The following is a 25,548-nucleotide window of genomic DNA, read 5'->3' on the forward strand; positions in this document are numbered from 1 at the left end:
CGATTCAGTAAAATTAATCTATGTATTTTTAAATTGTCAACACAGCCAAAGTGTACGTAATTGTAGCGAGCACGTGAAACTTGCGTGATTTCGTACGTAAGTTCAATCACTATTTGTCCGGCTTCATTATAAACTTCACCGCCTCACAGATAGAGCAGGGCTGTGCCAATTATAAAAAAAAAGTTAATTCGTCGCGAATGTTACATTTTTTTTATAGAATAAGTAGGCGAACGAGCATATGCACCACCGGACGGTAAGTGATCACCAACGCCTATAGACATTGCATTGAAAGAAATCTTAACCATCGCTTACATCACCAATGCGCCACCAAACTTTGAACTAAGATGTTATGTCCCTTGTGCCTGTAATTACACTGGCTCACTCACCCTTCAAACCGAAACACAACACAATAACAAGTACTTAATTTATATTAATGTTAGGTTTTCAGAATTAATATATATATATATATATATATATATATATATATATATATATATATATATATATATATATATACCTTGTTTTATAACGTATTTGAACTTGAGCAGCGTTAACACAGAAATTGGACAAAAAGGTGACAACCACTTAGGAGATCATTAGACGCAAAAGCGTTTATGTTTTGACTAAATACTGAATACTCTATTTGATATATAGTGAGTTGATATTTGGTAATATTTTATTTCTGAACAAATTCATTGACTTTAGGCTTAGTTTTTGTTGTTAAAGATACTGATTTTAATTTATTTATTCATTTTTTGTAAGGTATTATTACAATATATTTTTTAATGTATTTATGACTGTATTTTATATTTATAAATATTATTGTTATTTTTTAGTTTTAGTCAAAGCTTTGGATGTCGGGTTGGGATATCGTCCAAACAACTGTTTAATCGTGCAAAGGTAACTGATATTTGGTAACCACAGGTTTGCCTAGTGCGGGACCACTGGATGTTTTGTGCTATTGTTAAGCCTTTGTGTAAATATATTTTTTATTGTATAGGTAGGCAGACGAGCTTATGGGCCACCTGATGGTAAGTGGTCACCAACGCCCATAAACATTGGCATTGTAAGAAAAGTTAATCATCGCTTACATCGCCAATGCGCCACCAACCTTGGGAACTAAGACGTTATGTCCCTTGTCCCTATAATTACATAAATAAATTTATTTTCTTTATTTATAAAGACAAATTTTAGCTCCTTATAGAAATTTATAACAAACCTAAAGCATAGATACGTTAATTTAAAAAACGGACGATGTTTTTTTAACGACGCGTGTAATAATGACTACAAATAAAACAAGATCAATTGCCAACTAAACTATTATTAATAATTTATAATTTATATAGTAAAAGAATAACAGAATGACATTTCAACGCACAATCCAAACTACTGGGCCGAGCACCATGAAAATATGCATACGGGTTCCTTTTACACAGCAGGTTAGCAAACTCAACGGCGAAGAGAAAACAACGTAAAGAAACGTGCAAGTGTTGGATAAAATAAATTTTTGTGTCTCCACAAACATTTGCATTGGACCAACGTGGTAGAATAAGCTCCTAACATTCTCCTCAAAAGGAGAGGAGGCCTCTGGCCAGCATTAACCATTATTAACACAATTTAATAATAATTAAGAAGTAAATACTTTAAAAGTTATGCTATACATACTAGGGAAAATATATAGAAGCAATACTTCGAAGACATAAGGAAATAACCAGTTTTTATACCGTTCTAAAAAGAACACAATTATAATATATAATTATATATGAAAAGGGCAGGTACAGACGCAAAAAAAATATATATCAAAATATTTGTGCAAAAAACATTAAACTTTAAATCAAAATAAAAACAAAAATAGACTAATGTACATTAATAAAAAAAAATAAACAATGTATACAGCCTAACGTTTAACATATTACGAGTACATATGTATGTACATCCGCTACACTAACGTGAGTTATACCGTGGCTACGCTTCTTGGCAACCCTAAGAGTAGAACGAGAGATACAAACTCCACTCAGCGGCATTACAAAGTCCAACGAGCATAGAGTTATTTTAATCACATTTAATACATAACATACTCAAAGTTGTCTTATAAATTGTTATTGTATTAATCACTATAAATATAGAGCTATTTTTTATATATTACATAAAAAGTATGTGTATTTGTTATATATTTACAACTAAGCTCCTGAACTAGTTTTTATGAAATTTATAAATTGGGACATGGTTTTGTCATGGTAAAATGTAATCTCTATTGCAATCAGAATATGATGGGAGTATGAGTCTTCATTGGCTTGGATTTGGCCGGAGTAGATGGTAGCGTAGTCTCCTTCTTCTTCTTCGCCCCGGTCTTCTTTAGTTAGCGAAGACATCTTCCACCCGCTCCCACCGCAAAGCTACCTTTGGCTAGAGAACAGACTCTTACCTGGTGGTAGAGGCTTTGTGCAGGCCCGTCTGGGTGGGTACCACCCACTCATCAAATATTCTGCCGCTAAGCAGCAATACTTAGTATTTTTTACGTTCCTGTTTGAAGGGTGAGTGAGCCAGTGTACCCACAGGCACAAGGGACATAACATCTCAGTTCCCAAGGATGATGAAGCATTGGTGATGTAAGGAATGGTTAATTTTTCTTACCTCGCCAATGTTTATGGACGGTGGTGACCACTTACCATCAGGTGGCCCGTTTGCTCATCCGCCTACCTACATTATATTGCTCTCGATGTCGAGTATAGCACTATTTACCACGATCACACTATTAGCAGAATTTACCACGCTCGACAATGAGAGTCACCACCAATAATGGCATCATGGATATGGACACTTTACATGACTTGACATTTGGTACATGTAATTACAGAAAACAATTATGACATAACCTAACCTGTACTTTAGAATACGGTGCCGATGTAAGTTATTTTTGACCGGAAGTCTCATAGTTATATATTAACATAAGTACTACCAATTATATATTTAGCTGATATAAATATTATATATATATTTCCTAATTTACGTGTAGTTGTTTAGATCTTATTATTGCAATACAGATCGCTTTGAAGTGTTACCATTCGACTCTAAAACAAATAAGGTCGTGTATTATTTACTTAATTTCGATAAAATATCGACGTCAATTATCGGAACAATTACCATCTTGATTGCAATTGTATTTGACAATTGGCTTGCAATTATATTAAAACTAATAAAGTGGTTTCAAATAGCCGAGATGGCCCAGTGGTAAGAACGCGTGAATCTTAATCGATGATCGTAGGTTCAAACCCGGGCAAGCACCTCTGAATTTTCATGTGCTTAATTTCTGTTTATAATGCATCTCGTCCTTTTCGGTGAAGGAAAACATCGTGAGAAAACCTGCATTTGTCTAATTTCACGGAAATTCTGCCACATTGTGTGATCCACCAACCCGCATTGGAGCAACGTGGTGGAATTAGCTCCAAACCTTCTACTCAAAAAGGAAGGCCTTAGCCTAGCAGTGGGGCATTGAAAGGCTGTTACTGTGTAGTGGTTTGACGACTAGAACAACAGTAGCTGCAAATTGAACAACAGTAGCTACTATTTGAAAAACCAAAGAAGAGCTTAGCGTGCTAACCATAAATATGCGTTACCGTGCTATAAAGTTTTAAAATCTCTTTCAAGTGGGGAGCGACCCACCTATGTTCACACGCGCACTCCTGTTGTGTGATATCTCCTGCCCAGCTGCTTGTTCAGATTGTTCGCCATGGCCGACGAAATCTCGCGGGATGTCTTGCAGAAAGGTTTACAATATATTTTTCATAAATTAGAAGGCTTATATTATTGTAAAATCGAGAGTAAGTAACTCATATTTTCATTCCTATGCTTCAAGAGTCAAATATATTAATTAAGAAGTTTGAAATATAATATTCTCCTATAATATTTGCAATATATCTTCTTTGAAAGATAATATAATATTCAAAGTTACACAGAAACAAATATTAATATTTGACAGTAGAATAATAAGAAGTTGCAGACAGGTTTGCTCAGAGCTCTTAAATCAGTCTCCACTTACTGTGTTGAGAAATACAGTAACATTGTATTAGTTCTATACAAAGTAAGGGAGTTTCTATTTTTGTAACATTTCTGACAATAAATAATATACAAATGAATACTAATAATGTTTGAAATTGTATCAGGTCACAAAATACATAGGACTTACTTTTAAAATTTTTGCCCATAATATTATATCTTTTCAAGCACACTTTAATACGTTCACAGTGTATTTATTAATTTTATATATAATATACGGGGTTTTTCCCTCTACCACAATAATTTATTTTACTTTGTCCGACTTTTTGTCGGAGCTGCGTCCATATTGCTATCTCTGTCATTGTCACGAGCTGACTGGAGGCTATTCTGTAAAAACGCACTCATTACTCCTCCGTAAAATGTAGACAAACGACTTATGATGATTTACTATTTTGATGTGTGTGTTCTTGAAATGCTACGATTATTATGGTCAATATCACATATCACACTGACATTTCGCGACCGTTTTCTGCAATGAGTTCAGAGTTTGTAGCTACAGAATTGCCGCACCAGAATAGCTGAGCCTTCATGGATGTCTACTGAGTCTAAGCGTCGGATAAAATAAAAAAAAAAAACATGATCTCGCTTTTAGATAGAATATTCTTGTTAAAAATAGTAATCCTTACAATATATCCGTATTATATACTAAAAATAAGATATTTTTTTTGAATTTCGTTTTTTGTTTGCGTCCTAGTTACAGTTCTTCAAAATATCGTTATAGAAGGACATGAAAAAGATGCTAAATGTACCATTACACAGAAACACTCGAATACGCAAACTCGTTAGCAATATATCACGTAATCTTAAAAACAATACATTGTTTATTAATTATTTAATTATTGTAACATAGATTACCGGGCATTGGTCGCGTGCGCAAGGTCACAGTGGATGCTGCGGCCGTTGCATTTTTATCTCATAGTTATCTTCACGGTCAAGAATAAATGCGCAGAAACTCAACTCAATTTAATTTCGGACAAAAAAAGGAATAATAAATTGTCCAATGTCATTGTCTTCTATCTCTCGCTGTGGAGTAGTGGGGTTGAGGTCCAAACCCTCAGTAGACGATGAGGGGTTTCCCCAGTGGGAGGACATTTTAGGGCTGTTGTTTTCTTGCTATCTTTTAAATACGATGTTGTTGCTATTGATATTAATATTTAAGTCTTATTACTCGGTTAAAGAAAATGCAGATAATAAAAAAACCTTAAGTCAATATTCATTGATTTTCATGCGGATACTTTTGTAATTTAGTTAGTGAAATATACTGAGCAATGATTTACTGGCCGAGTTTTTCTCAGATGAATCTCAATTCTAAACTCGTAACTTAACAATCCACTCAAGGACTTACACTACTATTGAATATTTGCGGGTTAATATTTTGATCTTTTAAGTTAACATTCTGGCTTTAAAACAAGAGACGGTTATATTAAAGTTTAGTAATAATAAAATTCACTGCTCTAAATAAGAGATGTTTTTAATTAATATGAGTTTTTATTTAAGCCATGCAAAAGAATAATATGACTTTATTTAAACATACGAAAATACATACGTAATTTTTAGATATATGAGTTTATTAACGTTTTTAAAACAAGGAATATTCGTAATTTTAAAACGTTCTCGTTAAGAACGATGACCTTTCTAAACGAATAGATTTTTATAACGAGTATACGTATTGTATTGCATTTACTTATAATAATAATATAATTACCTGTATAATGTTTGGAAGCCATTATTACTCATTGAGTCATTCATTTGAGGAATGATACTGTTTGCGTTCTACAATTTCATTCAGTTTTATATCATTCTATTTTTATTTACATAAATTATAAACTATGCTTTGATAAATATATATTATTATATATGCTGTAGTATTAAAAGAACAAAGATTGTATAATTGTACGCAAGTTATCCGTGCAGTGACGGAGAAAGAATACATTTCACTGCCCCTCTCTTTCCCATGGGTGTCGTAAGAGGCGACTAAGGGATATCTGAGCGACCATCTGCTCATCTGGTGGTAGGATGCTAACATCCGCCTGGCTTGTTACCACCGTACGCATGGTGAAAAACTCGTGAAGTAGCTTGCAGCCGCGTTTCGAGGTCAGCCAGCGTACAGCCAGAGCCCGAGCGAGTATTGCCGCGATGGGTGTTGGTCCAATTAGAGACGGCTGTTGAACCAATGCCGGGGGAAACTGTATTGACCTGCCGGACAGGGAGACCCGAAGAAACGGCTGTTCCGCTGGCCGCCCGTGGCATAGTACAGGGGCCCGAGCGTGCCTAACCAGCTCGTGAGGCTGCCCCACCAGGCCACGCATAATCGCGGGGTGGACCGTCGTGCCGGTTGGTGACCGGTAGGTGGGGTCCCGGCGGCCACTTCCGGGGGGGTTCGGGGGCTCTTCCGTCCGGCGGGTCAGTGTATTTTCCCTTTTGGCAACCACTTGGGGAAACACGCCTCCACGCTTTGCCCATCCCTATCGTGGCAATACATCGCTCGCTTCACGTCTCTTTTCCATTCTATTTTTCCCAAATGGCGCAACAAAACAGAAATAACGGTCGTACAGCGGTGCACACCCCCACCATACCCTCGCTGTTTGAGGTCGAGTTCTCTAACATCCGAGGACTCCACACTAACCTCAACGCTGTCCACCACCATCTCGAGACAGCACGGCCAGCAATGTTGTTTCTCACGGAGACACAAATACTCCGTCCTGCCGATACCAGCTACCTTAATTATCCCGGCTACACGCTTGAAGAATCCTTCAAAGCGAAAGCCGGAGTATGCTTGTTCGTCGGGACGGATGTTTGCTGTCACCGACTGCGCTGCTTGGAGGACCCCTCCTTCTCCATGTTGGTGGTACGTGTGGACCTGGTTCGTCAGAGCCGAGTCTACGTGTGCCTCTACAGATCCCACAATGGTGACTTGGAGACAAGCCGATTATTTGACCATCTTAGTCGGGTGGCAGATGCTGCGCAAGAGCAATTTCCTAACGCGGCATTGGTGTTTTTTGGGGGATTTTAATGCTCACCACGAATCCTGGTTGAAATCCCTCAAAACTGACCATGCTGGAAGGACTGCTCATGCTTTTGCTCTCACACATGACTTGACCCAACTGGTTGATCAGCCCACCAGGATCCCAGACATTGATGGGCAAGCACCTTCTCTACTGGACCTTCTGCTGACTTCTCACCCGGTGGAATATCAGGTTGTGGTTCAGGCTCCTCTTGGCTCTTCGGATCACAGCCTTATTTCTACCAGAGTGCCACAGACCAAGCTGCCGCCACTAGCGGTATGCAAACGTCGCGTTTGGCACTATAAGTCGGCGGATTGGGACGGTATGCGCGATTACTATGCGTCGGTCCCTTGGAAGGAACGTTGCTTCAGTGGGAATGACCCGTCAGCTGGTGCCGCTGCTGTTGCTGGCGAGATCATGCTGGGAATGGAATACTACATTCCTAGCTCAGATCTCGTCAGTAGGAGTACGCGTAACCGTTGGTTCACTCGTGAATGTGCCGATGCTGTATCAGCTAAGCAGGCGGCATACCGCAAGTGGATCAACGGCTGCATTAGCGGGGCATCTAACATTGACTCACTGAAAGCTAACTATAATAAAAATTCCAAGTCCTGTAGAAAGGCATACACGAGAGCGGATGCACAGCGCATTTTACAGATTGGTCATGACCTTGTTTCGCATCCTAGGGGCTCCCGTAGCTTCTGGCGTCTGACCAAGTCTGTGCAAAACAATTTCTGCCAACCTTCGCTGCCACCGCTCAGAAATCCGGACGGATCGCTAGCTCACAGTCCGCAAGAGCAAGCTGATCTCCTGGCTAAACTCTTTGCCGAAAATTCCGTCATCGATGATTGTAGTGCACTGCCACCTACAATACCTGCATGTGGCCATACGATGCCTGACATTAAAATTAGGCAACGTGATGTGCGTGCGGAGCTGCAATCACTTGATGTACGGAAAGCTAGCGGTCCCGATGGAATACCAGCCATAGTGCTGAAGAAGTGCGCAGCGGAGCTGTCTCCTGTGTTAACGCGCCTGTTCCAACTTTCTCTCTCTTCGGGAAGTGTGCCGGAGGCTTGGAGAAGAGCTAATGTGCAAGCGGTTCCCAAAAAAGGGGATCGGTCTGACCCGGCAAATTATCGGCCAATAGCTATCACCTCAGTACTTTGTAAGGTGATGGAACGGATTCAAAACAACCAACTGATCCATTACCTAGAAGATCACTCTTTAATTAATGATCGTCAATACGGGTTTTGACCAAAACGGTCCACAGGTGATCTTCTAGCGTACGTAACGCACCTCTGGGGTGAAGCTATCGACAAGCATGGAGAATCGTTGGTTGTCAGCCTCGATATCTCCAAGGCTTTCGACAGGGTCTGGCACAGAAGTCTTCTCTCCGAGCTGCCGGCATATGGTCTGCCTGCTCAGCTATGCACCTGGATTGCCAGCTTCCTACACAAGCGTAGCCTTCGTGTTTTAGTTGATGGTTGCGCTTCACAATTCTATGTAGTGAATGCTGGGGTCCCCCAGGGATCTGTGCTATCTCCCACACTCTTTCTTTTGCATATCAATGATATGCTCTCTCTTGGGAACATACATTGCTATGCAGACGATAGTACAGTGCATGGTGGATACCACGGACGCGCAGTGGCTGGGCGAGCGGAAATTGAGGAGAGGCGGAAGAATCTTGTCATTGAACTCGATAGGACGTTAGAGCTCATCGCCAAATGGGGCTCTGATAATCTTGTTGAGTTTAATGCCAAGAAAACACAGGTATGCGCTCTCACGGCGAAAAAGTCAACATTTTCCCCTCTTCCCTCCCTCTGTGGTACTCCGCTGGTGATGCAAAGCAAAATCGCCATGCTGGGGATTGACGTTCGCTGCGACCTTAGTCCAAGGGATTACATCGAGGCTGTTATAAAAACAGCTTCACGGAAACTCGGAGTTCTGAACAAGGTGCGGCGCTTTTTCACGCCACTACAACTGTGCCTGCTGTACAAAACACAGGTACGGTCTTGCGTGGAATATTGCTCGCACCTTTGGGATGGCTCCGCTAAGTACCTACTTGAGGCCTTGGACCGGTTGCAGCGACGTGCCGTACGCATTATTGGCGACGTAAAGGTCACAAACACCCTTGAACCTTTACAATTGCGTCGTGAGATAGCAGCACTGAGCGCTTTCTATCGACTGTATCACGGCGAGTGCTCTGAGGAATTATTCTCTCTAATTCCTGCTTCCCCCTTCCTTCTTAAGTCCACGCGAGCTGGCAACTCCTTTCTTTGTCGCACTTCCAAAAAATGGAATTCCTTACCAGCTCACGTGTTCCCCTCCTCTTACAACCCGGGTTCCTTCAAACGAGGCGTGAAGAGGCATCTTGCGGGCCGGCAAGGCGAAGGCGGCTAGTGCAGAACGTTTTTCCTGTCTGTACTGGCCGTCGTCGCGTTTGGACTCTACTACCACTTACCAACAGGTGGAGTAGAGTCATTTGCCCTCCCGGAGAATATAAAAAAAAAAAAAAAAAGTATTAAAAATATTAGGGGCGTTTTAGCAAAACCTTATAGTACATATACATACATATATATATATATATACTGCAATATTTTTTTAACTTGACTTGACTTGTATGAATTACGTTACATTGTTTTTAATTTTTTTTAAGACATTAATTTCACATAACGTACTCAAAAAGCCGAAATGGCCCAGTGGTTACAACGCGTGAATCTTAACCGATGATCGTGAGTTCAAACCGAGTTCGAATTTTCATGTGCATAATTTGTATATAATTCATCATCAGGAAACCTGCTTGTGTCAAATTTCACTAAAATTCTCCTACATGTGTATTCCACCAACCCGCATTGGAGCCACGTGGTGGAATAAGTACCAAACCTTCTCCTCAAAAAAAAAATGAGAGGAGGCCTTAGCCCAGCAGTGGGACATTCACTAGCTGTTACTGTTACTGTACTGTTACTGTACTCAAAATAATGAAACAGCTCAGTTTTATGTATTAGTATTGGTATATAAGCGTGAAAGTTAATATATCTGCTTAAGATTAATAGGCGACACTCAGACGCACTTATAAAAAAATAGACGATAATCGGTCTCTAAAGAATATTTTTAAACTTCCTAAATTATCGTGACTCGCTGCCAGGTGGTACTGCTACACACCAGCTTCTATCCCGTTTAACTGATCGCCATGACACGTGGTGTATAAATATAGGTTAGGCAACATCTATCGTGTATTGCTAGTATGAATATAAAAATAGTATACCTAAATAAAACGATAATTTAAAACATGAAAAATAATGTACGGATTATCATTTTAACTAAGTTCACTTTTTTTTCATAAAAGCTGATTTTCAGTAGCTGATATATAGCAAAAGTATTTAACAGTGGCAAGGTTAAAGCAATATAAAATAAAAATCTAATATTTTGGAACCAAATCTGCTACGTGACATCCTCAAATCTACTAATATAGTCATCATCATTATTATTTATTTATTTATTAAGGATTGACGAGCCGGTTGGTGTGGTTGGTAGAACACTTGCCTTTCACGCCGAAGGTTGTGGGTTCGATTCCCACCCAGGACAGACATTTCTGTGCATGAACATGTCTGTTTGTCCTGAGTCTGGGTGTAATTATCTATATAAGTATGTATTTACAAAAAGAAAAGTAGTATATGTAGTATATCAGTTGTCTTGTTTCCATAGCACAAGCTTTGTACAAGCTTAATTTGGGATCAGATGGCCATGTGTGAAAAATGTCCCCGGATATTATTATTATTATTATTAAGGATCTTCAACAAAGGATACACACTTACGAGTACATTACATCGTGGAATAATGTTTTAAAATATGTGTGCTCCTTCAATTAAAGGAGACCACAGCAAGCATATAAATAATGACGACACAGAAATATAAAAAAATATAAAAAATAAATGTTACATAGTGGTACTCAATAAAAAAACATAGGAACTATAAAAAAGGTAAACAATTTCCCTTTTGGAAATTTCCTTCTATTACAGCCGCTATTGAAGCCTAACAATTCGATACACGTTCTTGGACACAAGCAACTCTTCCAGTCTAATTTGGTGGCTTAGGTATACGGTCTACGTCATCTCTGGCGCACCCAGCTTTCTTGGCCTCTGCTTATGGTTCTATCACCCTCGTCAGTCGAATATTAAGCTTTCCAAGTTCGACTGATGTTATAGTGAAGGATCTTGCTGAGGCTAAGACAGCTTGGAGTGTTTCTTACCCTGATGAAGTATTTCCCTCAGATATAACTTGTCAGAAGCACTGAGATTCACCCCGCATTAAACTTACACACAATTTGCTCCTATCCCAGTGTACTTCAGAAACAAACCGTGCAAGACTGCTAGCTGTATCTGAAAGAGAGTCAGGCCACTGGCTTCAGGCTCTCCCTTCTAAAAATCTAGGGACAGTACTTGATCGGGCAACGATACGCATCGCCGTATGCCTTCGCATTGGTTTAAAGGTGTACGAACCTCATACATGTCCCTGTGGAACCCTGGTGGACCATTTCGAACGCCATGGACTTAGCTGCCGCAAAATCGCTGGCCGTGCATATCGCCATGGATCTCTTAATGACATACTTTTTGCTTTAAATTTGTAATGTGTATTTTGTTTTTTTTATTTTAATTTTGTATTTTATAAAAATGTCTGTGTGTAATGAATAAAATAAATATTTTTAACAATGGCTAAACTAAGGCTAAATTGTGCAAATGTAAGTTGAGTATAATATAAAAATAGTTATAAAAATTAATAGTTAAAATTATGAAGATATGAGAAAAAAATGTTAAAATATAATAATAACAAATATATTTTTTTATAGAATAGGAAGGCGGACGAGCATATCGCCCACCTGATGGTAAGTGGTCACCAAACGCCCTTAGATATTGGCATTCTAAGAAATGTCAACCTTACATAGCCAATGCGCCATCAACCTTGGGAACTAAGATTATATGTCCCTTGTGCCTGTAATTACACTGGCTCACTCACCCTTCAAACCGGAACACCACAATAACGAGTACTGCTGTTTTGCGATTGAATATCTACAAAATGCATCGATATAATACAATTACAAAAATAAAACTATACGCAATTTAATTAAACTGATAATAATTTTCCTGGTAGTACTTTGTACAAGTTCATCTGGGTACCAGCAAATCATTATTACACTGCCCAACGGCAATACTTTTAGTACGTTACAAATAGGTGCCATCTTGAATGGTGGTTAAGTCAGTTTAATTACAACAAAGATATATAACATATTAATTGAACGGTTAAAGGTGCATTAAATGTATAGGGAATAGTGAAAAATCATAGAACTATTTTTTGAGTAGTAAATATAACTACCATTTACAGTTTAAATCCATAGCAGTAACTTCATAATATTATTATTGTTGAGGGATACTCGTCATGTCACCAGTGACGTGATTTCAAAGTTATCAGATTAAAGTTATAATAAGATTCCGCTCCGGTTTGTTTATTTTATTGAAATTTCATATTTCTTCAAGAATTTTGCTGACCAATCATGAAACCTTGGGATAAAAACAAAACAATTCCAAGCGATGATCATAAGTTGCAATAATTCAATTTTAACCCAAAAATTCGATCATATATTGCGTTCGTAAGACGCCCATAAAACTACAGAACCATAGAATATTGAACAAAATATCAATATTTGGCTAATTTTCTCTTCCTATGCAATAGCAATAACAATTTCGATGTCGGTCCATATTTACAATAGATAACAACTGGAGGAAAACCGAGCTGTTGTTTGCGCAGCACACAATGAGATCCAGAAGTAAACTATGAAGATATTATCAGTAGATTCTATAAAACAACGTATGATGACTCGATTACCTCACTTCAGCTACCGATTTTAAGAATGCCAGTGGTATATAAAATTTGCCATATGGACAATCGGCTTAAATTTTTTTGTTACCTTTAATTGATGGTTCAAAATGGTGGCTATTAAGACAGACATTGAAGCTCCAGCGGTTAAAGAAGACATACCACATGACCATTTGTACGAAGTGACCGGCTTGTCGTCGACAAATTTAGAGAAATTGGCTCAAGGTATTTATAAAGGTTGCTTTATTATAATCTGGAAGATATGTACAAGGTAACGCTTCGAATTGTAAATTCAATTGATTATCGCGTACCGTAGGATATATTTACGTAGTGAGATAACACACACTCTCTTTCATTAACCATAGTTACTATAATTAAATTTAATTCCTTGTTATATATGCGACACCATTTGATATCACGTAATATTAAACAAATATTTAGTCTTTTGTCTCCCGACTATTACAATTTAAGCGCCGTTGTTATCGTTGTTATGTGCTATTATAAAATATAAATAATAAATCGTCTATATTTTTACATAAGCTAAGTGTACGTATATAAATGTATCATGAGTCATATGTTATGTTTTACGCGTTATAATCTTCCAAAAACAAACGAGTCAATGTTTTTCTTGGTGAAATAATTCAAGGGCGAAACGGTAATGAACAAACAATGTTTTGCGTTTCGTAAAAAAAAATGAGAAATCCTTATGTAATGTGTGATAATTTTTTTTATTTATAAACAATTATCATAATATCCAACTATTCCATTATCCTATTTCAGTTTTTAATATTTAACGAAATATTTGTGATACAATCTAGCAGCAAATTTGTTAAAATTTGTTAAATTGCGCGGGCGCATCGATATAATATTATTCCAATAATACATGCGTCTCAAGTCGGTCTGCTTTAAACCGAAGATCTGGACAGTGGCCAAGTACTATCGCGGCCCTCTGAATCTGCAATGTCACTCGAACGTTTATGAGTCTTTGCAATTTGGTATATTTACGGATTAAAGGGCCTTGAGTGACGGCTTCAGTCATGTAATTCGTTATAACTGTTGTTATCTAGACAATCTCTTTTTAACGATACGACGATATTAAATTTTGGTGATTTGGTCACGGTGGCCTTTTTCAACTGATTATAGCAACATGTTTAGGAGAAATTATAAGGTGCCAATGTGTGCCTGAATACAAACTTAAAATAAACATAACTTCACTTAATATTATAAAACAAAGTCTCCTGCCGCGTATGTCTGTCTTAACGAGATAAACTCACATACTACAGAACGGATTTTCATACAGTTTTCACTAATGGACGGAGTGATTCTTGAGGAAGATTTAGGTTTATGTAATGAATTATATATAAAGTTTTGTGAAAAATGGCGTAAAATATATCGATACATTTTGAAGATGTTAGAAAAAATCATTCCAACTGGGAGCTTCATTAGCTTGTACATCATTAGAGTTATATGTCTTACGATATAAACGTTTTATGTTGACCATTATTCTAGCCGTGCGAAGGTTTGAGGGGTTACTAGTTATTTGATCTTTTATCATTTTTATGTTATGTCTTTCTTTGCGTTAACTGAAATATCATCCCGTTAGCGGTATGCTATTATAACATTTCATTAGCGTATTATTAGAAGAATGAGGCGTTATATTAGAAGAAAATCTCAAAAAACTGACAACGAGCTGTTTGGTTTTGTAAAATATATAATCTGAATGCTTTTACAATGGAAAACTTTGTGCTTAACAAATTGCCAAATTTTCTTCTTTAAAATTTGCCTTTCGTTCTGTTTTATGTAACGTAATAATAGAACTATGACTGATAGATGTTTGGGTTAATTTATAAAAAGTTCAATGATCGACTTAGCCATGAAATGGGGAAAAAATTAGATCAAACAAACAACGTGTCAAATTTTAACACTTAAAAGCGGAATGTTAATAAAATGACTAATCACTAACAATGAGAATAGAGATACATCATAACAAATAAAAATATACCGGATAACTCCTAACCTAAGGAGTAGTTCTCCGCTTCGAAATTTACAAGAGTTCAACAACCTAGATTCATTGTTGATCTAATTTGCCTATAATTACTTATACTAAGGAAGTAAGTATTACTTATAGTATACACAAATCACTTATATTCATAACAAAATACATATACTGTTTTTTTTTCTCGACGTAACTAATTTACGCGTTTTCCCCACATGAAGTGGGGATTACGAGGGAATAAACAAACCACCCATGCTTCCATTATATGAGCTAGATATATATATATATATATATATATCAAATACACAAATTATTTTCACTTCAGAGCCAGCATCTGATTTTGAAGAAGCGATTAGTGCCACTGGATATGGCTGGTTCAACATATCCCTTATGCTCTGCACATTGCTAGCATTCTGGAGCGCTGTGTCCGTCACCAGCTCATCATCCTTCATCTACACAAGAGCCCAGTGCGATATGGAATTGCGGCTTTTGGACATGGGCACTGTTACGGCCATGACCTATATAGGTTTGTAGAACTCATATTTATATGTCATTTAATATTTGCATTTGCATAATAATATTATTTTCAAGCAATTTAACCACTAATCAGCTGTAAGGCCATAACCACGCTTTTGATAATAAGGAGCTAAAGTGTCATCTGTAGGGCTATTCCGTAAGAACAAATTCGAAACTCACCGCAGATAACGTGCAATGTCGGAAAGTGATATGCGACATTTACCATAATATTTATAACTTTTCAAGGATACACGCATCGAAATAGTATATCACCATAAGTCGGCTGACTACATTTCATGGGTGAGTAATGAAGTGATTTCCTACAGAATAGCACTGCTGTATTCACTTGTAGCTTTACACCTAATTTTATTTATCTTTATGCAATTGTTGACTAAGTTTTATTTTAATTCGAAGACTATTTAAGCCTACTTTGTGTAACTACAAAGTTTGGTTTAAAGAAATTTTCGTACTGTCGGGATTTAAAAATTATAAAACAAAACAATAAAAATCAATTAATAGTCTTACTTCAATATGTAGCGAGATGTAAGAAAATATGATATCATGTTAATCTATGTGTACAACTGTCAGGTAAGGCCTTGTTCACAATAAGAGATAGCAATTGACGTCATCAGTTGACAGCTGACACACGTAGACTTACACAACGACATACAAAAGAACTTATTTATCTAAAAACATTCTATCAATACTCCACTCGCCATGAGATCCTAAGCTGTTTTGTTACTGTCCTTTGTCCCTATACTTCCACTGGGTCACTTACTCTTCAAAGCACAACAAGACAACCTCAACCTATATATAAGACCAATTGTTCGGGGTTCTTCATAGACCTTATTGCGCAAAGCTGTGAAAATCCATGTAACTTTTATTTGCACACCAAGAATTCCAGCCAAGGATCTCCGGAGTCTTCTTATTAACGACACATTAATAATTCCTTACCCAAAAAATAAATCCATCGTCATAACATTGGCCAAGACCAATTGAAGAATTGTTCTAATTACTCCACATTTTCTACGCATGACTCTGCGCTGAATTACGAATTGTCATTTACAAAACAGCGTGACTTTTTAAATTAATCAAATATATAACTAACAAAGACATTTTAAAGCATAATGTAAGCACATCAAGCTAAGCTAATATTTGATCATTTATAATAAACAAACAGACAAACTCGATCAGAATCACCTTTATAATGTAATATTAATAGTACGTTTTTGTTTATTTCTGGTAAACGCAAGATGTTTATTTAATTTATTTTCTTTGTTTTGTTTTATAATATACGTACAAAGAGATGTGTTGGAATATTGTCTGGTTAATTATACCTTTCATTACTATATTACGAAAAGTTTAGATAGCTCAGTGGCTAACACGCGAATTTTAAACGAAGATTGCGGATTCAATGATGAATAAGCACTCCTGAATTTCCATGTGCTTAATTTGTTTGGATACCTTTGATGTTCACCGCGTAAATCGGAAAAACGTTTCTCACGTTTTATCAATTTGAATTGACAACTTATTTTTTAACATTTAACGATATAACAACACAAAAGTTGCCAATATCTCTTTTGTGAGAAGTGTTGTGCATTTGTTGATGATTTACTCAAGAATTGCAAATATTCTTATATTACATAAATAGTAATGCAATGGAAATGCACCATAAGTTTCAAACTACGTGTATACACTTCCGTGATCATATTAATTACATGTAAAAAAGTTATTTGTTACTAAGCAACAAGTGTGTTGTTTGGTAAAAAAGTATTTACAACAACCAAATATATTGTACAGCCAAATCAGCTTGGAGACGTTTTTGCATTCGTACAAAAACTTTTTAATTTTTTTATTAATATAATATTGTATATATTAAACGTAATTTCTAATCATGAATTTCTTCAATTTCAGACATTTCGTACATTCGTAATTCATATATGTAAATGAGAATTCGTTCTGATATTGTATCTAAAGCCTACCCCATTTTTTTCAATAACATGTTGACAAACATTTCTACAGTTATGACATTTAATTTTTCATCATATAATTTTACTATATAGCATTCATATTCATTGTGACATTATTTTAATGAGGTTTTAAAAAATAATAAGCGAGGAAATTAAATAATATATAAAATAAAAATGTAAAGAATAATAAGCAAAATAGCATGATACTTCTAACGCTACTTATGTGAAATTTCGAGGCACGTAACACTGTGTACTACAAATGCTAAACTGTCTCGAAGCTGATTTATCGGTAAATATGTATAAGGTATATAGTAAAGGTTCTTCAAGTGAATAGCACGCCAGCTACGTTGCAGTGGCCATATACTCTTTATTTAAATTAGAATCTTATATTTCCAAATATTTATTTTTATACACACACATGCTTCACTTTACTTTATTTAAACCTAGAAAATGAAACTTTCTAAACTATAATTGATGTAGTAAGGAAAAAAAGATAGCTTTCATTTTTGCTTCTTATAGGTTTTTTTAAATATTATTTTTATGAAATTATAAATAGATAATTTTGAGGATAAGACAAAGCTATAAAAACTGTTACAATTATTTTTCAGGAATGATTTCTTCAGCGATGATTTGGGGGTACCTATCAGACACGCTGGGTCGCCGGCAGTTCATGGTCTGGGGCTTCTTCTGCGCTGGACTGATGGAAGTGGCCGCTGGTTTGAGTCAGAACTTCACAATGCTGCTTATAACGCGATTCTCGAGTGGATTCTTGTGAGTATCACTTATGTATCTGTATCATATTATGTATGTTATCTAACTTCAATGAATTTGAAGATATTTTTTTTTATTCTTATCGAAAGTTATAACCGTAGGTAAGACGCGTTAAATCGCAATAACTATGAACGAAGTTAACTTAGCATTTGTCGTTAGTTCGGATAAAATATTTCAGATAATCTTAAAAATTTGGTTTGCTTAAAACCTCGCGTTGAATTTTGATTATACGTGCGTCTTTCATACAGTTTCCTATAATGTTCTTCTAATATCGCGATCAATACAACTACAGCTTACAATATTGCTACCGATTAGTGACACCTGTTGAGCAATTAATTAATTATAATCAGTAAATCTTAAAAATAAAATTCCACTAACCCGCATTGGAGCAGCGTGGTGGAATAAGCTCCAAACCTTCTCCTCAAAAAGAGGAGAGGAGGCCTTTAGCCCAGCAGTGGGACATTCACAGGCTGTTACGGAATCAGTAAATCTATTCGTTTATTAATTGTCTTAACGCAGATACGTAAGCCTATTTGATTTAAAAACTTACATTTTTAATTTTATCACATTATCATAATGATTTCAGATTCAACGGTCCATTCGCAGTACTAATGACATATATAGCGGAACTACATCGCACGGACCTGCGGGCGCGCGTCCTGTTGCTTACTGGCCTGTTCTTCGCCATCGCTAACACCACTCTACCACTGCTGGCATGGGCTATCATTACAAAGGACTGGGACTTCCCGCTTTTTGGAAATACCTTTGGTGAGATTAAAATATTATATTAATTATTTACTTATAACGCTTTATTCCTTACGAGTTCATATCAGTAAAACTATTCTAAAAGAATTCCGAATGGAATTCAATGCAAATTACGATTGTGAATTTTTGAAAGTGATATACGATATTTGCGTCTAAAATTATAACATTTAAATGCTACATAATATCTCATACGTATTGCCGTGTCGATTTTTAGTAAGAGTGTTTCTTGCTAGTAAATGAAAGACAGTAAGATGTCAATTTGACTATTTTCCTATTCAGAAATTATTTCACAACATCCGTTGTAATGTTAACAAATACAACAGCTAAGTAAGTTCCTGTTACAACGTTGTAGTTTAATATTTAACGTGTTAATTATAGCGTTTCGTACAATTTAAACAAATTGTTACTCACTGTTGTCAAATAATTGAATGGCCGAGATGGCCCTGTGGTAAGAACGCGTGAATCTTAACCGACGATCGTTGGTTCAAACTCGGGCAAGCACCACTGAGTTTTCATGTGCTTAATTTGTGATTATAATTCATCTCGTGCTTTACGGTGAAGGAAAACATCGTGAGGAAACCTGCATGTGTCTAATTTCACTGAAGTTCTGCCACATGTGAATTCTACCAACCCGCATTGAAGCAGCGTATTGGAATAAGCTCCAAACCTTCTCCTCAAAAAGAGGAGAGGAGGCCTTTAGCCCAGCAGTGGGACATTCACAGGCTGTTACGGTACGGTTACGGTTGTCAAATAAAAAATATTAGAGTATTGTTATAGTTAAATACTCGTAAATAAACGGTAACTATTTATGTAAAAATATGTTTATAAATCTGTTTTTCATAGTGGATTGACTGTTTACTCGAATTCAACATTGGATTGGCTTAGTGGATTGGCTCAGCTTTTGGCCTCGTATACGTACACCATAAGTTGTTTTTGTGTTAATTACCATGTTTTTATATTCCAGTAATACACTCGTGGAACATATTCCTTCTGGCGACAGCGATGGTGCCTATCTTAACTGGAATAGCATTCATCTATCAGCCAGAGAGTCCCAAATTTTTAATGTCGCGAGGACGTAATAAGGAAGCCATGGAGGTCTTTCGAAAAATATACTCTCTAAATACTGGAAAACCTCCAGGAACATACCCGGTACGGTATAGTATACTTACAGGTATCTCATGTAACATACGTTGTGTACACAGTTTTATTGTTGTATTCCGGTTTGAAGGGTTAGTGAGCCAGTATAAACTAGGGGCACAAGGGACACATCTTATTTCATAAGGTTGGTAGCACGTTGATGATGTAAGGGACGGTAACATTTCTTACAAACATTTGTGCCAAATGTTAAAAACGGTGAAATGCCCACCTATCTTATTTATGGTTTTTGTATTTATGGTTTATTTCTATATCACTTTCACCTATTTACTTAAAGCAATTACAATTAATTTTTACTGTAATTACTAATACACAGACAATACACGTTTCCGTCTTTATATTACGGCTTTAGATATCGAGCCAAATATACTGAAATATATTAAATACTTTAAGAAAAATCGTAGTAACAAAAATATATTTTTTTAAAATATTCACAAACTTATAAGTCACACTTATGAATATTTTTTCTTCCAGATAAAAAGATTAGTAGAAGAAAGGTCGGAGCAGCAGAGTCGTGGTCTAGCGGCACTCAAGGAGGGTGGGGCTCAGCTGGCTCCCCTCTACAAGACACCTCACATTGCCTGGCTTTTACTCATATGTGGAGCTCACCTAGGGTGTATGTTTGGGTAAAGATGTTACTTTTGTAGGTTTTAGATTAAAATCAACACGATTGCAAGTGCATACGCAACGCTTGTTTACTGAAAACCTCCAAAGGAGATCAGACTGAGGTCTGATGGGCTGAGGCCCAGCTATGGAAAATTTACATACTTCTAATTTATTTCTGGTGTCTATTCGTAGATCTTCTTTTTCAAAGATTATTCAACGACTTAACCAATGTTCCCTCGTTCCAGGTCAAATACAATACGTCTCTGGTACCCGCAACTGGCAGCAATGATAGGCTCCGATGGTACGGAGAGCCTGTGCTCTGCCATCGCCCCTAAGCACATTGAGGTGGAAGGTTGCCTGCCTACTGAGACGAATATGCTCACTTATCTACAATCCGCAGTGGTCGGCGCTGGATCGATGGTCACTTATGGTATTGGAGGAGCTTTGATTAACCGGTTTGTCTGTTTAACTTATAATTATTTTGATGTGGTATCCAATCCAAGGAATAAAATAAGCTGCAACGTATATCCTTGACGTGAGATATGATATCTTCCCAATTAACTAAAAAACAAACCACTAATTTTGTTATAGATGCGGCAAGAGAAAGGTTTCAGGATTCTGTGGGATTTTAAGCGCGGTTTTCATTGTAATGTTGCCATTCACTGATAGCAGTAGTGCCTTGCCATTGGTCGCAATGGTCACCACCGCGATGGCATTCACGTCGCTCTGTTCAGCATCGTTATCGAGCATCGCGGTAGATCTATTCCCTACGTCACTTAGGTACGTTTCAATTGTTCTATTAATATGTTATTCATTTATCTTAGAAAGACAAAAAAGTAAATGAGCAAACAAGTAAATATTCATGGCTACACCCCCTCCCCCCTTCTTCGTGGTAAAAAAAATTGTCCCAAAATGGAATGTCCGTCGTGCTCGCATTTAAACAGCTCAATCGCTATTAAAACCGAAACGCAGGAATATTTAAAATAATGCTGGAAATATACAAAATGAGGAACCGGTAAAACTGGTTGTTTGTCTGACGTAGTTTAGTATAAGCTTATAGTTTCAACCGAATTAATTGTCAAATTAGACCAGCTTCCCACGAGGACGATGACCCTAAAACTAGCTGTTTACCATATATCTAAAATAATCAAAGTAGTAGTAGTAGTAGTAACAACCTGTGAATGTCCCACTGGTGGGCTAAGGCCTCCTCTCCCTTTTTGAGGAGAAGGTATGGAAAATAATCAAAGTAACATGTCTAAAATATATACAAATATGATGCAGAGTAATGGCGATGACTACTTTCCTGATGAGCGGCCGTGTCGGGACAATATTAGGAACTGTCATTTTTCCCGCGCTAATCGACTTCGGCTGTCTGCCGCCATTTATAACAATAGGAGCTGTGTTAGCAGGTTAGTTACATTTTAATATAAACTTATTGCCAGGCATTTTCTAAAAAACATATACAAATAAAAAATTATAACTTTATGGATGGTATTTAATACAATACTTAAAACCTTAGTATGACAATAATAAGACAAAATTATCCCAGTAAATCCATGCACAAGCCAATTTCACTAATTATCATTATTTTTCTTGAAAATTGCATTATATTGAGGTTTTTTTTTAATAATGTTACTTTAAACTCGTTCAATAGATGCCTTTTATAAATTAAATCCCAAATGGAGCATAGTATCCTAAGATTCATATAAATTTAAAATTTATTAATAATAATGGAATCCACACATAGTTATTATTAGGTTGCTTTAAATTTAGTCATAATGATATAAGTCTATCATAATAACATCTATTCTTCATAACTTTTTTTATAAAAAAAATTCTATATAGTGTGTTCATATTTCAATAGATGGCGCTCTAATGTTTTATTATGTAAATTTCAGCATGCGGAATATCATGCTTCTTTCTGCCAAACACAACTCTGAAGAAATTGGAATGAGGCTGATTTTTAAAGCATTTCATCGAGACAATTGTGATAACTAGTTTTTTTTATATAAGATTTTTTAGCATAGGATGTAAAAAAAACAAAGTGAAATAAAAATATTCCCTTTCTTTATTATAATTTATCGTATCCTAATCTCATTCATCTCAGTCAGACTCACAACTTAACAGTAAATCGGCGAATCATGGAGTCCTGTCCCTATTTACAATATTTTACTTTATATATAGCTAGGAACGCATTTTTAACAACACATTTTCTAATAAGATAAAAAAATGTTTTTTGCTAGTTATTTGAAATTTACATATAAATATTACGTCAATAGTCAATTAACAGATTAAAAATACTTACAAAAGTTGTTATGCAGATAATTAATTGTTTTTTTAAATATACCGTTAAAAATGCTCTCCCTTATTTTATTAAGGCGTTATATCAGTCTAATGTAATGACTAAACAGCGTTTACATTAAATAAATATGTACTTTTATTACTTATATTATCTGTGACGGATTATGCTGGGTGAGGCACTTGTGCTGAATACATAATTATTATATATAGACCAGTTACTTATATTTTACACCATCATAACTACTAATATTTAATAAAATAAATAATTGTGAATCTAAATTTGTTGATCTCTGTAACAATTATATAAAAGCATATATATTTTTTTACATCATTTGATTTTAATTTATCAAAATAAAGACTTTAAAGAAAAAATCTTTTATAACATGAGTTATATCTACAAAATTGATAAATTAATAACAATTAAAATATAAAAGAAGAAGAAGGAAATATATTTTTATTAAACACAATGTTGCGTGACATTTGATTTTGATCACGACAAAAAAATATATAATAGAATGATTTAAAATATATAACTTGAGTAGGTATTCATTCTGAAAACTGGCCTTCCTATTCACCGATACACCCAACGCGTAAGACAAAGCAAGATCGATTAATAGACTAGACTTTAATCTTATTGTCAACTCCAATCGCTTTGTCCAAGCAGCACTCTTAAATTCGAGCTTTAACATTAAAACATAATATGTATAATATAATTAATTACTTAATCGTATAGGTCAGTTAAATTGACTGAGTTACCCTACATAAATTTTGGATTATATTCATACATTCTGAATACAACGCAAGGCACAAAGTTTGTGTGTGGTTTTATTTTTTTACATTACTAACTATAAAACGAAATAAGAATTTTAACACGATTGCACTAATTTTTCATTTACACGTCAAACTGCAGATCTTTTAAAAAAAACTAAACAATTCTATTGATTGGCGTTGCTCCCACCAGAGTTTTGAGATAATTCATAACCTTCCCTTACCGAAATTGGTTAAAATGCTTATCGCACAGCCTTCTTCACGTTTAAACCCCGACTTGATACGAATTATTTCAAATTTTGTACAAAAAAAAATCAACGAAAACTTATTTCTTAAATAATTACTCGCTAAAGGTAAGGCATACTTTATAATTATAAATAATTAATTACAAATATTTATAATACATAATAAACTTTTATATACACAGTCTCGCGTAACTTAAAGCCGAGTTCTATACATATTTATACATTTTAAAATTGTACAATTTGGACAATGGTACCATTAATAAATTTAAAACAACTGATAAAAGATATGGACGTGTTTTGTCTCAATATAAACTTCGACGGAGTGATTATAATTGTGATTGGAGAATTTATACTCAATAACAAAATTGCCATAATAAAAGCAATAATTAAATGTCACTACCACAGATAATTAATCGCTTATTTTACTAATATAAATAATAATATGTTCAAAAAGTTTTTAGTGTACAATTAATTTAAATTTTAAATATTATATTATTCTTAAGAACCAAGTGATGATTTAAATAAAAAATATTATGTTCCATATTCAAAATATGTTGCTATCTTTTAAAATCAAGTGTCTTATAGTAAAAAAAATATCAAATAATCATCTTTGATGTGACATTTAAAATAATGAATGCCATTGTAATTTTTTACAAAACAAAATAATTGTATATTATTATCCAAACAAAAATCATAGTGACAAGCATCGTAGTTATAATAATCAAATTCATAAAACATATTTTGGTCATTTTCTTCTAAAGTATATACTGTAAATATATTGTCAAATATTTAGCAAATGCATTTTCATTTTTGTTTAACAAACTTGTCTATAGGAATTTTAATATATGTGTATATAAATAAAACTGTTATTTTGTTGTCTAGTGTCAAGTGATACTAACCTTGATTTGATAAAATTATTAAGTATTATCATGAACATAAATGTAAACAAGCACTCCCATCTGTGCTTCATACTCCGTGTTTCCATAGATTTTTCACTTAGTGACACTAAAAGTTTGCAAAATTTTATTATCACTAATTGAATAAATATAATTGAAATTATATGGTTTTGAATCCTACGATCCTTAAAATGTATATTTTCACTTTGGTCCATTTCCACATTAAGCACTTCACTTTTTTAATATATCCAAAGTTAGTCTTAGCGTCAGCTCGGAGGTGCTAGCAATACTTCCAACCAGCATGGACAGGCTGTCACGTCCCGTCTCGAGTATTTTGGCCCCCAGCCTTTCGCAAAGGATATCCTCACGGACCTGGGGTCGACGGGGCCCACGTGTGGTAATGAGATGGGAGGCGGAGGAGTTGAAGGGTCGAAAATGCATAAGCAATGTCCTGGAGCGACCCTCCACACAAGCAAGGCTTTCGCCGCTGCCGCATCCAACGCGGGGGAACTGACGAACACGGGCTCCTGGCTTCGGTTGTAGAGCCAGACCCCGTCTGATTCCAGGGACAGGGTAACGCCTAAGCCAATCTTCGCTCGAGTTTTCCGCACCTGGAAAGATTATATT

General features: G+C 35.8%; 2 protein-coding genes across 2 annotated transcripts in view; one reads left to right on the forward strand and one right to left on the reverse strand.

The window, feature by feature from the left end:
* The first annotated feature begins 12,951 nt into the window (after positions 1-12,951).
* Positions 12,952-22,788, forward strand: LOC126773012 (synaptic vesicle glycoprotein 2A-like). The gene is made up of 10 exons (XM_050493626.1): positions 12,952-13,157; positions 15,254-15,454; positions 18,023-18,185; positions 18,772-18,953; positions 19,915-20,099; positions 20,580-20,731; positions 20,957-21,166; positions 21,303-21,491; positions 21,993-22,120; positions 22,610-22,788. The coding sequence occupies exons 1-10, from the start codon at positions 13,043-13,045 to the stop codon at positions 22,663-22,665; spliced, it is 1,581 nt and encodes a 526-aa protein (XP_050349583.1). The 5' UTR covers positions 12,952-13,042; the 3' UTR covers positions 22,666-22,788.
* The window catches only part of LOC126773031 (mothers against decapentaplegic homolog 6), a 31,259-nt gene continuing 28,472 nt past the window's right edge, over positions 22,762-25,548 (reverse strand). The window contains exon 5 of the mRNA XM_050493652.1: positions 22,762-25,532. Coding sequence (XP_050349609.1) covers positions 25,188-25,532 — 345 coding nt within the window. The 3' untranslated portion in view covers positions 22,762-25,187. The remainder of the gene's footprint in view (positions 25,533-25,548) is intronic.

Source organism: Nymphalis io, chromosome 13, assembly GCF_905147045.1.
Source record: "Nymphalis io chromosome 13, ilAglIoxx1.1, whole genome shotgun sequence".
Taxonomy (NCBI): Eukaryota; Metazoa; Arthropoda; class Insecta; order Lepidoptera; family Nymphalidae; genus Nymphalis; species Nymphalis io.

What these genes read in the sequence shown, in the direction of transcription:
- LOC126773012 (XM_050493626.1), top strand. Translation starts at nt 13,043, where the DNA reads ATGGTGGCTATTAAGACAGACATTGAAGCTCCAGCGGTTAAAGAAGAC. An exon ending in CACCTAGGGTGTATGTTTGG is followed by an intron (nt 20,732 to 20,956) that starts GTAAAGATGTTA and finishes CCCTCGTTCCAG; the next exon opens with GTCAAATACAATACGTCTCT. An exon ending in AATAGGAGCTGTGTTAGCAG is followed by an intron (nt 22,121 to 22,609) that starts GTTAGTTACATT and finishes TGTAAATTTCAG; the next exon opens with CATGCGGAATATCATGCTTC.